Source organism: Microtus ochrogaster, chromosome 18 (genome assembly GCF_000317375.1).
Source record: "Microtus ochrogaster isolate Prairie Vole_2 chromosome 18, MicOch1.0, whole genome shotgun sequence".
Lineage (NCBI taxonomy): Eukaryota > Metazoa > Chordata > Mammalia > Rodentia > Cricetidae > Microtus > Microtus ochrogaster.
Genome location: NC_022020.1, coordinates 37,205,259 through 37,220,928, shown reverse-complemented (window position 1 = coordinate 37,220,928; position 15,670 = coordinate 37,205,259). Strand labels below are relative to the sequence as shown.

The 15,670-nt window shown below is 36.9% G+C and overlaps 1 protein-coding gene across 5 annotated transcripts in view; it reads right to left on the bottom strand.

Moving 5' to 3' along the window:
• Dmxl1 (Dmx like 1) overlaps window positions 1–15,670 on the bottom strand; it is a 145,570-nt gene that overhangs the window by 74,278 nt on the left and 55,622 nt on the right. For all 5 annotated transcript variants that reach the window (XM_026783594.1, XM_026783595.1, XM_005356086.2 and 2 more), the window contains 4 exons: window positions 14,629–14,748; window positions 13,811–14,032; window positions 6,437–8,116; window positions 5,127–5,234 (listed from right to left, as the gene is read on the bottom strand). In XM_026783594.1, coding sequence (XP_026639395.1) covers window positions 5,127–5,234; window positions 6,437–8,116; window positions 13,811–14,032; window positions 14,629–14,748 — 2,130 coding nt within the window. The remainder of the gene's footprint in view (window positions 1–5,126; window positions 5,235–6,436; window positions 8,117–13,810; window positions 14,033–14,628; window positions 14,749–15,670) is intronic.

Genomic DNA, 15,670 nt, shown 5'->3' with positions numbered 1-15,670 from the left:
GTACTGTATTATTCTACTCACATGATTTATCTCAAAGAAAAAAAATTCATAGAATCAACAGATTACAATGGTGGTTTCAGGGGCTGAGAAGACGGGAATCATAAGGCAGCGAGTTTTATCAAATAAAATGAATAAACTATAGATGTCTGCTATATAAAATTGTAGCAATGGTCAACAATAATGTATTGTCTTCTTATAAACTTATATTAAAGGTTGACTGCATGCAGTATAAAGAATATCAACACTGGAAAAAAGATTAAGTATAAGCAGATAGAAAAGTTAATAAATATCTAAAATTTTTGAAATAACAGCCGGGCAGTGGTGGCGCACGCCTTTAATCCCAGCACTCGGGAGGTAGAGGCAGGTGGATCTCTGTGAGTTCGAGACCAGCCTGGTCTACAAGAGCTAGTTCCAGGACAGGCTCCAAAACCACAGAAAAACCCCATCTCGAAAAAAACCGAAAAAAAAAAAAAACCCAAAGAAGAAATAATAGAAATCAAAATTTAAATTAAGAATGCATTCAATAAATGAGTCATCAGTAGGCTCAAAACAGTCAACTTCTGAACATACAAGAAAACAATCAAAACAGGGCAGTGGGGGACTCACCACGCCTTTAATCCCAACACTGGGGAGGCAGTGGGAGGTGGATCTCTGAGTTCAAGGCCAGCCTGGTCTACAAAGCAAGTTCCAGGACTGTTGTTAGACAGAGAAACTCTGTCTTGAAAAAAATCGAAAAAGAAAAAAGAAATAACGAACACAATCAAAATAGAGTCTCAAGAACTGTGAGTTTGTTTTTAAGTATAGTTGAGCTACCAGCAGGAGAACAGAAAAAAAGAAAAATAAGTTTTTCAATCAATAGTGGCTGAGACCATTCTGAAATTAATCACAATCAAGGATGTTCAAAGAGCACAAAACAGGCCCAAACAACTTGCAAGCTCCATGACTTTGACAATGATTGCAGTACAGACAACAAAAATAGACAAATGGGACATAAAACTAAAATACTGATAGCAAAGAATGAAAGATGGCAAGAATAGAAACAGCCTATAGACTAAGAGAAAGTACTTGCAATCTGTACATCTGATAAAAAATTCATATCAAGGAAGGGTGTGGTGGCACACAACTTTAATCCCAGTATCTCTGTGAGTTCAAAGTCATCCTGATCTATATAGTGAGTTGTAGCTAGCTCAGGGATACATGGTCAGACTTTGTCTCAAAAAAAAAGTTCAAAATTTAAAAGGAACTTAACAGCAAGAAGAAGAAACTTGATTTAAAAATCAGTGAATGAACACTCCAGCCATGGAAGCAGGTAGGCTAACTGCAGAGCTTCACTTCTCCTTGCTCTTCTCAAAAATCAATCCCCCAGTCTCACCCCAGACCTATAGCAGACTACCTGCTGTGGCCGCCCCATCTCCAGTGGGATCACACAAGTCTCCAACCTTTCTTCCCTACTCACCCACCACCTTATCCCAGTCCTCAAATCCAGCAGGCATTTCCTGGGAACCGACAGGCCACTCCTGCCAGGGAAACGGGTAGCCTAACTGGATCTCCACCTCTCCCTTCTCTATCCCAAATCCAATTCCCAAGTCTCACTCCCATCTCTGCAGCAGATCACCTGCTGCCTACATCTCCAGCCTGAGACAGATTTTCTCTTCCAGTATTCTTCTCCAGTCCTCCTGTTATGCTAGTTCTCTAAGGATAGCAGGCATTCTCTGGAAACCATCTAAACAACTTTCCAGACATGCTAGCAAGCCTGGGAAGCAGGTAGACAAGTTTTAGATCTTCAACCTTCTCTCCTTCAAATCCACCTTCCCATCCCCCCATCTCATGCACAGCTTTTTAACAGACTACCTGTTTTGGCCTCTCTTCTTTCTGCCCCCATTTCTAGGAACAAGCAGATCCTGGTGGTTCCCTTTAGGGTCCTACCAATCCATTCCCATTACTAAGTGAGAATTCCTAATACCTAGAAACATATTTTAACTTGAAACCAGTGGCCACATCTAGCAGAATTCCAGAATTTCTTACCAGGCAATACAGGGCTACAACACATTCCCAAGAACCACGCAGAGCAGCAGAAACCTAGGAACAAAACATGTACCCACCGAAGACAAGACCTAGAATTTCAACACCTAGAATTTCAGCTGTCCCAAACAGAGATGTTTAGACTCCAGTGTAAAAACAATCAATACAGGCCAGGAAACTGCATCTCTAAAAAGGCACAGCAACCCTACCACAGTAGGCACTGAGAACTGCAACATAGCTGAAGTACAAGATAAAGACCTTAAAATAGTCTTTTGACTAAGCTAAAGGTCCTTTTGGAGGAAATGACTAAAAGCCATAAGTAAATCTATGGAAACACAAACAAATGATGGGAGGAAATGATTAAAATACTTTAAGACCTGGAAGTGAAAATATGATCAATAAAGAAAACCCAAACTGAGGGAAATTTGGAAACAAAATATTTAGTAATTCAAACAGGAATCCCAGAGGAAAACCTCACCAACAGAATACAAGAGATGGAACTGAAAGTGTCAGGCATTAAAGACACAATAGAAGAAATGGCTTACTTGGTCAAAGAAAATGTTAAATCAAAAAGATCTGCCCCCCCTCCAAAAAAAAAATCAAGAAAAAGATTAAATAAAAGACCAAATCTAAGAATAACAGGAATATAGGAAAGAGGCCTTTAATCTCAGGACTCAAGAGGCACAGGCACACAGGCAGGGGGATTTCTGTAAGCTCAAAGCCAACCTGGTCTACAAAGCGAGTTCCAGAACAGGAAGAGCAGTTACACAGAGAAGCCCTGTTTTAAAAGAACCCCCTCCAAAAACAGAAAGATGATTCACCAGTAAATGATGTAGAATGATGCTCATGTACACTGTAAAGATTTGTCACTTGTATTGGTTTAATAAAACACTGATTGGCCAGTAGCCAGGCAGCAAGTATAAATGAGGCAACCAGACTCAGAAAAATTCTGGGAAGAAGAAAGGCAGAGATGCAGTCCCCAGCCAGATGCAGAGGAAGCAAGATGAGAATGCCTTACTGAGAAAAGATATCAAACCATGAAGCTAAACACAGATAAGAATTGTGGGTTAATTTAAGTTGTAAGAGCTAGTTAATAAGCCTGAACTAATAGGCCAAACAATTTATAATTAATAAAAACCGCTGTGTGTTTCTTTTGGACTTAAATAGCGGTGGGACTGCGCAAGACAGAAGCTTCAATCTACAGGTAAATACACAGAATACATGTTTAATACTCCAAACCTCCAGTAAAGTGTAAAGTAAGATCACAATGTGACATGTCCTATTATCTGGAAGAAAGATACTATATCAAAAGATAAAATCCTTCTTTTCAAGAATTTAGAGAAAAGGGAAACACCATATGATCCTGGTGAGAATGAAAGTTGTCATAGATATTATGGAAAACTATATAGCATTGCTTTATAAAACTAGAAATAAAACTGCCATGTGGGTCAATATTCTTACTTTCAGACACAATCTTAAAAAGATTTGAAATTAGCATGTTAAAGAGTTAATGCATCCAATGTTCATTGCAATATTATATAGCTCTGTTAAAAATGCATCTAAAATGTCATACTAATAGGTAAATAGATAAAGAAAATGTATATATTCATAATGGAATAGAATCCTAGTATCTTAAAAAAAATTCTGTTACTTTCAACGACATGAATAAACCTGGAGAACATTATGCTAAATGAAAGGCAGAAAAAGACAAATACTTCATTATTCTATTTATATGCAGAATCCATATTGCATCTTATACAGGCAGAGGATAGAATGGTGGCTACCAAAACCTGCTGGTAAGGCAGTGGGGAGATGAGTTCTAATGAATAGCATGGTTACTATCTTCTTTAAAAAAATCAACTGTTCATTTTACACTTATGAAAAGTAAATTTCAAATGTTTTCACTAAAAAATTAAGTATTTGAGTGACTGATTTTGTTGACTAATTAATGGTTAACTTGATAGAATCTAGAATCACCTGAGAGGTGGATCTCTAGAAATGCCTGTAGCAATGATTATCTTGCTAATATCAACTAAGGTGAGTAAACTAAGGTGGGTAGAATGCAAACTATGGGTGAAGGCAAGCAGAAAGAGAAACAGAGACAAAGGGAAAAGAGAGATACATATATCGCTGAGTAAATTGCTTTACCAGCATAACCCAAGCCCCACTGTTAATAACAATGTAGCCAGTAATGCTGCTGGCACCATGCACTAACTTCAAATTCCTGAGTACTGAGACCATGTATATCTGGATTTAATGTAACATCACTGAGGTCTGTTACTTGTAATCACATGTATATCAGAATATAATATTTGTAATACTCTTGAAAGACCCCCGCCCAGCTTGTTAAACAACTTAGCACCGGTAACACCATTTTGCAAGGCTTGTACTGAATATTCAGGGTTTTAACAAAGGGCAGTTTAGAAGCTGCCAAAACGAGATAGAGACACCTGTGGCTGGGCCGGGGGAGGAATGGTGAATATCGAGAAAGACACCCTGTTGACAAGAGCCAAGGCAGCCCATATCTGAATTCTCGGGAACCAGGGACCTTGTCCCGACTTGAACTCGGCCATATTCAAACTGACCAATGAAAACCCTGTAACTATGCATCTCGCTTCTGTAACCGCGCTTCTGCTCCCTTTACCCTATAAAAACCCGCTACCCCAGCCTGGCAGCGCGCCAGTCCTCCGAGAGACTTGGACGCCCCAGGTACCTGTGTATATGAATAAACCTCTTGCTGTTTGCATCCGCACAAGTGGTCTCGCTGTTCCTTGGGAAGGGTCTCCCCAGACTGAAAGACACTCTCTGAGGGTCTTTCATTTGGGGGCTCGTCCGGGATTTGGAGACCCCCCGCCCAGGGATCACCGACCCACCACCGGGAGGTAAGCTGGCCAGCGGCCTGTCTGCTGTTCCTTGGGAAGGGTCTCCCCAGACTGAAAGACACTCTCTGAGGGTCTTTCACTCTCATGTTAGCTATGTCAGGAAAACACACTAATTTTGCCAGTTTAGCAGGTGGATAAATCTTATTCTTTACTTCTTTCCTTCTGTTCTATCAAATCTCTTTTTCATTCCTGGTATCTCCATGCAATGAATAGCAAAATCACCTTGGTGAAGGAGTTGAGCTCGGTAGGCTGGAAGGGAAGTTGTAAGAAAGGTATGGAGTCGAACAGCCAAAAGAAACTTTAATCCACATTCATCTAGAGTTTCTCCACCTATAATCAGAAAAAAGTAAACTTTTGTGTTTTTTTTTTAAAAAAAACTATATGCAAATGCAATACTAAAACTATTGTATAAGCATAAAATACTAAAAATTTTTATAATTAGCATGCCACAATACCATATATAAGAACAAAACATTCTTAATCTTTTTTTTTTTTTGGAACATTCTTAATCTTGCAAAAAAGTTTACTTTAAAATATTTTCTAGCATTTTTTTCTATAAGCATTCTTATATCAGAGAGAAAACAGCATAGCTAAATAACTGAAAACTATAAGATGAGAATGAATTGACTTAAAGTCTATTAACATTCCTTATAATCTGACCTCCTTCGATCTGAAACTTTTATTTTTAATGAGTTTAACGCTTTCTGTGGTTATGTTAAAGTAATGTTTACTATAATGGATTCAAATCATATCCGAATCCCAATAATCAGCTGTAATACTGGAGGAAATGGTGTTATGCTAATCCTGATTTTAAGTTCTGATTTTTCCTTCATATGATTAAAAATAATAGCAACATACTCATAGTAAACATATTAAAATAAACATAACATATATAAAATTAGTATCTATTAGTAATACCCTCTAAAGTATAAACTACCTTTTTTAAATTTAAAACATTTTGAATGAACTTTAATCCTTATTTTCTTGCCAAGCTTAGGTCAATGGTCAATCCTACTAAGCAATATATCTGATTTAAAATAACAGACTTGCTAATTTCAGACTTTAAGATATGATAGAAAATTTCCATTTAAATATGCCTAAATGTGCTCATAGCTTAGATTTTAAAAAATGCTCTCTTGGTAATGAAGATATAATCCTTTTGTTTTTACATTTGTTATTCTAGGCAGGAGTACACAAAAACGCTAATTTTTTTAAAATGTTAAATCAAACTGTAATGTTTTACAGTGGATTATCTTCACAGAAGGGGGAAAAACAGAAACACTTAAATTTCAACTATATTAATAATCTGAACTTTTGCAAAACTGATGAGGTTCAGTTGGATCTTCTGTATCTGTACTGAGCAATTATTATTGATGACTGGTATGAATTTGTGAAAGATGAATTTTTTGCAGTAACTTTCTAAAAAGGTCCCTATAATATCATTTTTATTAAAAATTATGTAAGATTGGTTTCTATAAAAGTAAGTAAAATTATCTTTATTCCCTCCCCCTTTGTACAGAGTTTACTTTTACCTTGACTTCTGTCTCGGCTTTCTCCAATATCAGTGCTTGTAGTTGCAATTGTATCTGCTAAGGCCATCAAAGACATCTGTTCCATCCGGCTGAGTCCTGGTAAACTAGAATGCAGTAAATGGCCAGAAAGAACCTGTGCATGCTCAGGACCAAAGTAAGTTGGACTGTATTGTGAAAGGTCAATAACTTTGGGCTTCGTATTTTCTTCATCTGTCTCTAACATGTGACTATCAGAGAGAACTGAAGGCTGGAAAAGCTCATCATAATTTTCTTTTGAAAACTGTTTATTTTTACTTGAGGAACTTTCATTACTAAACTTTTCCAGAGATGAGTGATAGCTATCATCATCCGCAGCAAGTAAGGCATATAAAGGAAGTGGAGGGACAGAATCTATTTCTGTGTAATCTGTGTTTTCAGCTTTGTTGAATGCCTGTGGGTCTCTGGTGGTGCTTCCACTAGCACTGATGGTGAGAGACCTAATACGACGCTCATGATTGGATTCAGTTTCATTCAGAGCCACAACTTCCCCAGCAATGCATTTGACAAGATGTGACAAGATAGCCTTGGCTCTCCGGACTTTGCCAAGATCCATGAGTTCCAGAAGTTGCAATGGATGGTATTGAGGTAAAGTTGGAGAAAGTACATGAGCTGATTCAAAAAGACCGGAATCTTCCATATCCACTGAAGGGTCAAACGTAGTTTTCTTTCCACAGATTTTCTGTGCAAGACTGGTCATGGATCGAGTAAGAGTTTTCTTTGGAGGATGTAGACCAGAACTTGAAGAGTTACTTTGTTTTATTAAGCTTAGTATAGATGGAGTGCTTCCATTGTATGAATCTGTTGTAACAGGTTCTTGTTTATAAGATGGCTGCCACTGGGAATATACATGCATTTCACAATCCATTCCTACCACAAGGATGCCATCCCGGACCCATGATAAAGAAACAGGAAATGGTGGGGCACCTTCTACAGAAGAAACCAAGTCCACACTTCGTAAAAGTACAAATTTAGAAAGAGGTACAATTTTAGTACTCTCCCAAAGAGGAAATGCCTGGTTCTCCTTACCAGTTTGTTCTTGTACCTTGCCAGCCAGAGGTCCATACATAAAAAGTTTTGAGCCAACTCCTACAGTCAAGATATGAGAACCATCTTCTCTAGACATCCAGTCTAAGTGAACCAAATGTTTTGTGTTTGATGTAATACTTTCTTTGCTGAATAAATATGTCTCTTGTTTATTATAGGCCACTAAATTGCTATCAATACTAATGCCAGAATCCAATACTGTATTTAACTCATCTAAATAAATAGTCTGTTCAAGGACCCAACATGAACCTCCTGTAGACTCACATTCAAAAATACTTACATGCATTACAAATTCCTGAGATTTACTATTAGATGTAGGCTGTTTATAAGCTACTGCTAAACGATTAGTATGTGCACAGCTCACTTCTACAGGTCTACCAGGTATAGTTATACTACTATTGCTCTGAAGTCCATCTTCAATGAGTAACGGCCATTCTTCCCAAATATACACAAGATCCATTTTTCCATTCTTTGATGTAGCCGATTCTCCACCTGTTACTCTGCATCTCCAAAATCTTACTTTATCATCTGAGCATGAAGTTGCCAACAAATAAGGGGCACTGCACGCAGGATATATGGAAGATGAACTAAGGTGTCCTAGAAAGAAAAGGAGCCATTAAAATTATATTTTCTATGTATTAAAAGTTTAAGCTGTTTTGCTGAAAACTACTGTTAAGCTCATGATCAGGCTTTTAATGACACCAATATACTATATACTACAGGGCTGTGAGTTAAATTCCGGAACTTTACATGGTAAGAGAATAGAACAGACTAATGCAAGTTGTCCTGAGTTTCATATGTGTTCATGTACATACCCAAACACACACACACACACACACACACAAATATATATAAAGAGGAATACTACAAAAAAAGTCACCAAAATTTAGAATTAAAAATGAATTCAGAAAATTTATTTCAGTCCTTACATTTTATAGGTTAAAGTCCCGACAATCTACATTAAATGTGTTCTAACTAAACTGAACAACTGTACTATTTAAAGGATTATTGAAAACTTAGTTATTATCCTGATTCTGTACCCATTTGCTAGTTTTATAACTATGTATCTCATTGTAAAAATATATTGATATTTGTCATGGCTCTCTAGCTCCATAGTCTTCGTATTTTTCAATATAAGTATGACTGTCCAAGCTTCTGGTCACTTTAGAGGTTTTTTTTTAAACAAATTTTATTATATGACAATTTCATGCTTATACTGCAAGATATTCTGATTCTCTCTCCTCACCTTCTCTTTTCTCCCTCCCATCAGGACCACCCACCCAACCACCTCCACCAATGTCTTTCCTAAGTTCATGACTTTCAATTTTGTTTTGTGACCTAACAAGCTTAAACAAGGTCATCTGTGACACTAGTGGATTAATACTAGTCATTGGAGTCTGGTGAAAGCAGTCACATCACCCTCTTTCTGAACCTATCAGTAGCAAATAGTTAAGCAGTGAGAGGCTGAGATCACTGAAACCCCCCTCCATCCATGCTTTAAAGATGACAGGCTCATTCATATATAAACCCTTTGCCGACACCTGCAGTTACTATGATTTTGTCTTATACAGAAAATGGCATTTCGTAGTCTTTCTATCTGCTGGTTTTTATATTCCTATCATCCTTTTCTGTAATTTTCCCTGAGCTTTAGAGGGGAGACAATAAATATCCTCTATCAGTACTTTGTGTAGTCATGTATCTACACTGACCACTAATCACCAAAAATAGACTTCTCTTACTAGTACTGAGAACCCCCTCAAATGGTGGTGGTGGTGGTGACTGCAGTCCCTAATAGAGAACTGGCTATTATTATTTAGATAAACTGACAGAGCATTAAACTGTCTTCTAAATATTTATGTTTATACCCCCAAAGTCTATACTAAAGTATATTTAGTAACACTAATCTATTCCTAAGTGAAATTAATACTTTATCAGGCTTAAACTAATAATACATACTATTAGTTTCCCAAAACAGGTTGTCAGATCTAAGGAGATATTGATAACTACTTCAGGCTTTGACAGATGTAGGATCTCTATTACAACTACTCAACTGTGTTACTGTAGAGTAAAATCAAATATATCCAACAGCAGACAAAGGGTATAACTATAAACTGACAAATTTATTTGTAAAATATAGGTAAAGGGGCTAGGGAGACAGCTCAGTCAATTCAGTGCCTAATGCACAAGTACAAGGATCTGAGGTTGGGTATTCAGAACCATGTAAAAAGCTCGACAGGAAAAACATCAATTAGGAAGCTAATTGTAAAACAAACAAACAAGAACAAAAAAAACTATTTAAAAGACTTTAAATAGAATTATCCTATATATGTGGACAGTGTCACTCCCAGAATAAATAAAAATGACAGGCGTGGTATATTTCCTTATGAGATCTTGGTCAGAGAAGTTCTAGAGGTCTACAAAACAATACAGAATATTGCCCTTGTCCTTGATTACCCACCACTGCTAAACACTATCACTCTATTGCTGAAGACACTGCATGCACTGGCTGCAGGAAATAGAGAAATCAAAGTCAAACTGTCCAGGTAAATTCCTCCACAGTAGTGAGCTTTCACAATGTGAAGATGCTATGCAGGAGTAAGAAAAGACATTAATGGTCTTATCCAGCTCTGAATCATACATGTTACAATATGTACCTATCACTCAAAATATGCCAGCTTCTGCGATAGTGGCATTACTGTTAAAGAGTGTTAACTAAATGATTGGATTTGAAGGCTACTCTACAAGAGAAAATGTTATGCCCTGTACGATAATCCTACAGAAAAGACCATGAGTGTTATCTATTATTATTATTTTGCTAAATGGTCAAGCTATTCAATTGCCATTTAAATCTTTATGTTTATACCTATAACCTAGGCTGCTCTGAACCTTGATAGAGAAGCCTCTTCTTGGAGTGGGCAGTCAATGGAATGATGCATAACTGGTGATAAGAGACTGAGTACTCCGCCCTAAATGAGATACTTATATCAACTCCCCTCTTCCAAGCTCATGAAATATCATTGAAGAGAAGGCAAAAAGAATCTACGAGTCAGCGGAAGGATGGGGAGTTTTGTGAAATACTACTTTCTGGATATGACATGGCTATCACACTCATGAACTCATGCAGCTGTGATTACCTGCACAAAATCAAACCAGCCAAACTTCTGGCATAGATAGATAGATGGTATCCAGGTACTTACTGCTCCTTATTGAGGATGTGGGGAATTCTAATACCTCATACATATGAACATATGGGCAGCACTAACTGGACTAAGTGGGTTACTTAAAAAAATAAAAAAAGGACATATAGTGGGAAAGGGGCATGTTAAAGTGGATATAGATGGAGTTAAAGGAGGAAAATAAGGGTTAGATATGATCATATTTCATTGTATATAAATGAAATAGCCAAGAATAAAATTAGAATGGACAGAAAAAAAAAGTAGAAATAGGAGCTCCTTAGGTTTTTGGGGAAGAAGTGGATAGAAAGAAGTAGCTCCCTGAAACACAATGGCTGGCCTAGCTCAGTTAATGAGCTTCAGGTTCAGTGAGAGACCCCACCTTGAAAAATAAAGGTGGAAGACTAGAGAGAGAGAGTTCAGCAGTTAAGAGCTCACACTATTCTTGCAGAAGGCCTAAGTTTGATTCTCAGGACCCATGTCAAGGAGTTTACAATCACTGGAAACTCTAGCTTTGGAGATCAGGCTGGTCTTCATAAACACCTGCATTCACATGTGCATACCCCATAGATATACACATAATTAAAAATACATCTTCAAAAAATTAGAAAGTAATTGAGGAAAGATGCCAGATGTGGGTGCTGGGAATCTAACTCAGATTAACTCTGACTGTCAGTCCTACCAGCAGATACTTTTACTCACTTAACCATCCACAAGCCTCTATCACATTTTGAAGTTCATTTCATATTAACTGTGATGATATTCCAAAGTCTTAAACAAATGTAACCTTACATTAAAATCATCAATTTCTTTGAGCTGAATAAAAACATTTTTAATCCTTTCCAAGAGAATTGACTAAATAAATAAATAAAATTCATACTGGAAAAAAAAACATTTTCTATATGGTCCCCAAACACCCTTATATTTTTAATAGGGTTTCATTATATAACCCAAAGGCCTGGAATTTGCTATGTAGGCAGGACTGGCATTGAACTTGCAGCAATTCTGCTTTTGCCTTTCAAATGTGGAAATTATATGAAAGAACCACCACATTTGAGTATATGCTACTAATTTTATGAAATAAAACAAATTTTGTTTTTCCACACAACTTCTAAATTAGGCCAAAGAGTTGTCTTAATATATCCTTGATTTCTCTATTTTGCTATTTTAACTGGACTTCAGCAATGAAGACCTATTTTGTTATAGCTAGTAGCAGAATTTTGACAATACTAAAATTACTCTTTTTCAAGGTTTAACTTTGCTTACATTGATGCTGCATATATGACAACAACCCAAACTCCTAAGACTTTCACCTTTCACAAAGATTAATGTTTAACAGTATTTGTATTTTAGGCAAACCGTCGAAAGAAAGAGAAGTAGCAAAGAGCACGGACACATTCTAAGTATGAAACTCAAAGAATGAATGACTAAAACCATGGATGTTGTATTGGTTTTCTTAGAACCTTAGCATGCTGGTTCTATACCTGAAAGAACAAGAATCACTAGAGTGCTGGTCATACTTGCTGGCCTCTAACCTAGAATTTGTAATCAAGAGTCACACTTTCATAATAATCTGATGATTTAAAAAAATAGGAGTTTGAAAATAGAGTTTGGAGTGATTATAGTCCCTGCACTTGGGAGGCTGAATAAAAGAACTATTTGAGTTGGGGAAATTGAGCTCACTTAAGGAAACCCCTACTTTAAAAAAAAAAAGTACAAAATAATGCCTGGCAGTGGTGGTGCACGCCTATATCCCAGCACTCAAGAGGCAGAGGCAGGAAGTTTGAGGCCAGACTGGTACCAAAGCTACAGAGAAACCAAAACAAAAAACCTTGAAAAACCAAACAAACCAAAACAAACAAATGAAGAAAAAGTACAAAAATTAAAAGGCCTTGTATCTTGTCTTGTATTCTTGATACATATATGCGAAATACCTGGAAGGCTTAGATCAGATCACTAGGCACTAAGCTACTGTGCATGAATCAGTCATTTCAATGGCAGCAAGTCACGTTATGCTGCTGCTCCTGGTCTGGAAACTGCACTCTCAAAACCACTGTCTTGGAATAAAAGTTATAATACACTGCAGAAACCTTATACTGTCTACCTTAGCACATAGCTCCAGAAAACTACTGTAACTACTAAAACAGTTGGCAAATAAGAGAAAACTTGTTATTACTTACATTCTAAAACTTTCATTTTTGTCTAATGTGATAGTTTACTTTTTCAACTTGAGGGATTTAGAGTCACCATAGAAACAAACCTCTAGGGAAATCTTTGAGGGAGTTTCTAGTTGAGTTAATGGATATGGAAAAACCCATTCTAAACATGGCAACAGGATTCCAGGGGTTGGGCTCTTGGACTGAATAAAAGAGTGTGGTGGTTTGAATAAGAATGGTCTACATTTGAATGTTTGGTTCCTAATGGGTAGAACTGCTTAGGAAGGACTAGGAGGAATGGCCTTGTTGGAGGAGGCACGTCACAGAGGGAGAGGCAGTGGTGTGCTCTTATGCTTCCTCCCTTTAGAGCTATGAACTCTCAGGTGCTTCTCCAGCCAGCCTGTTGCTTGTTGCCCTAGTGCCCTGTCACCCTGCCATGATGGACTCTTAACTCTCTAAAACTGTAAGCCCAATTAAATGCTTTCTTTTATAAGTTGCCTTGGTCAATGGTGTTTTACATTGAAATAGAAAAGTAACTAGCAAGACAGTGAGTGAAGTGAGCTGAGCAGCAGCTTTCATGTCCAGCTCTCTGCTTCCTGATTGCAGACACAATGTGACCATCTTCTTCAAACTTCTGCCATGCTAGTTTGTACCTTAAAACTGGGAGTCCAAAAAACATTTTCAGGTACTCAGTCCAAGTAGTGAGTAAAGTAGATAAAACATCTACCCAAAAATATCGTTTTTTTAAACAAATCAGTATTTCCAATACAACTTGGCTGGAAAATGTCATATAACTTGAAAACATAATAAGAAATTTAAACCTTCAATTTCAGGTTCTCAATAGAATTATTTCCATTTCTGCTTTGTGTGTATTTCAGAGTAAGTTACAGCATTTACTTCGAGGAACACTGTAAGCACCTAGGCTTTACAAAGCTGGTTTAGTCTCTGGGGGACGTACAGACCTGCTGAAGGCTGAACACTGATGATCTCCACCCCTTCTGGCAGGTCCAGCTCTTTGCTGTACACCATTTCAGAGGACAGGGACAGCTTGCTGGTGGTCTGGAGATTTGCTCTGCAAGCCTGGAATCTCTGTGAAAATGGAGAGAGAATCTTCTCTGGAGAAGAGGAATAATGATCTTCTGGTACCCAAATAGCTTCTGATACTTTTGTGTCTGTTCTTTCATCTATAAAACAAAAACAAACAAACAAACAAAAAAAAAAAAACAGAACCAAAATCTGAGCAGGAACTCTGTAAGAGTAAATATTGTAATTGCTACTTTTAAATAAATGGCTAAAATGTAAAATTGTAGACACTATATAGGAAGACAGTAAGAAAGGTGTTTTACTTTTGGTATTCTAAATAAACTGTAATTATTACAATATATAAGAATGATTTCAAAAACTAATTCTAAACAATGGAAAAGGAGACATAGCTAAGAAGGATAAAAGAGGAAGAAGAGGAAGAGAGGAAAGTGAAGATATGCTCAAGTAACTAAACATATTTATAAAAAGTTAATAAACCCATTATTTTGTGTAATATATAATATTAACAAATGATATTATTTACAAGAATAAACACAGTTTTACAAACCATTTTTCAGTTAAATGTATGTAGGATTTTGTAAACTATGTAAAAGTAAAACATTTTTTTTCTTACAAAGAAAAAAAAGCCCTAAACTTTTCTAACTGTACATGTATACTTTGTTAAATGTAGGTCTACTTGAATCTAAACGAAACAAAACAAAACAACAAAAAACCCACACAAATGAAGTAGACTTACCCAGTGAAACAGGAATGGACCTTAAGTGTAAATTCCACATGTGTAACAGTGAACGATTGTCTTGAGTGCGCTCTATCACAACCAGGTAGAACTTTTCAGAAAATCCGTGAGGTGAATTGCCTATTGACATTAAATGGATAGTATACTAAATATACCAAGTTAAAATAGCTTTTCACTATTTTAAAGAAAGAATCTTAAAAAATGAAAAACAACATTATAGAATGTATTCGATAGTGTTAGCAAATGACTTAGCATTATCATGAAATTATATACATGCTATAGGCAAATTTCATTTTCAAAGTCTAAATTTTAAGTGTTGAATTTAAACATTTTAACCTTAAAAAGTCCTATTACAAGTTACTAACACTGAACTGTTCACAGTGATATCCTAGTAGGTAGGACATTGCTAAAGAAATGGAAACTATGTAAGATAACATGGTACAATATATCACAATAGCTGGGCGGTGGTGGCGCACGCCTTTAATCCCAGCACTCTGGGAGTTCGAGGCCAGCCTGGTCTACAAGAGCTAGTTTCGGGACAGGCACCAAAGCTACAGAGAAACCCTGTCTCAAAAAACAAACAAACAAAAAAACAAAACAAAACAAAAAAAATATATCACAATAAAAATTGTATTGTTAAAACCTTCCAAGGTAGCTGGGTGGTAGCACACGCCTTTGATCCCAGCACTCAAGAGACAGAGGCAGGTGAATCTCTGAGTTTGAGCCCGGCCTGGTCTACAAACAAGTTCCATTATTCAGAGTCTGGGGAGGGGTACAACAGTGACATGTAGACCTTCCAAGGTAAGTTACATACAAAAATTTTGTCTTTGTTTTGTTTTCTAAGACAAGGTTTCTCTGTGTTACAGTCCTAGCTGTTCTGAAACTAGCGTTTGTAGTTTCAGACTGGCCTCAAACTCACAGAGATCCGCCTGCCTTGGCCTCCCAAGTGCTGGGATTAAAGGCATGAGCCACCACTGCCCAGCTTAAGTCTATATAACAATACATAGTCAAGAAAATATTTCTTTTATGTGTATGTCCCTCT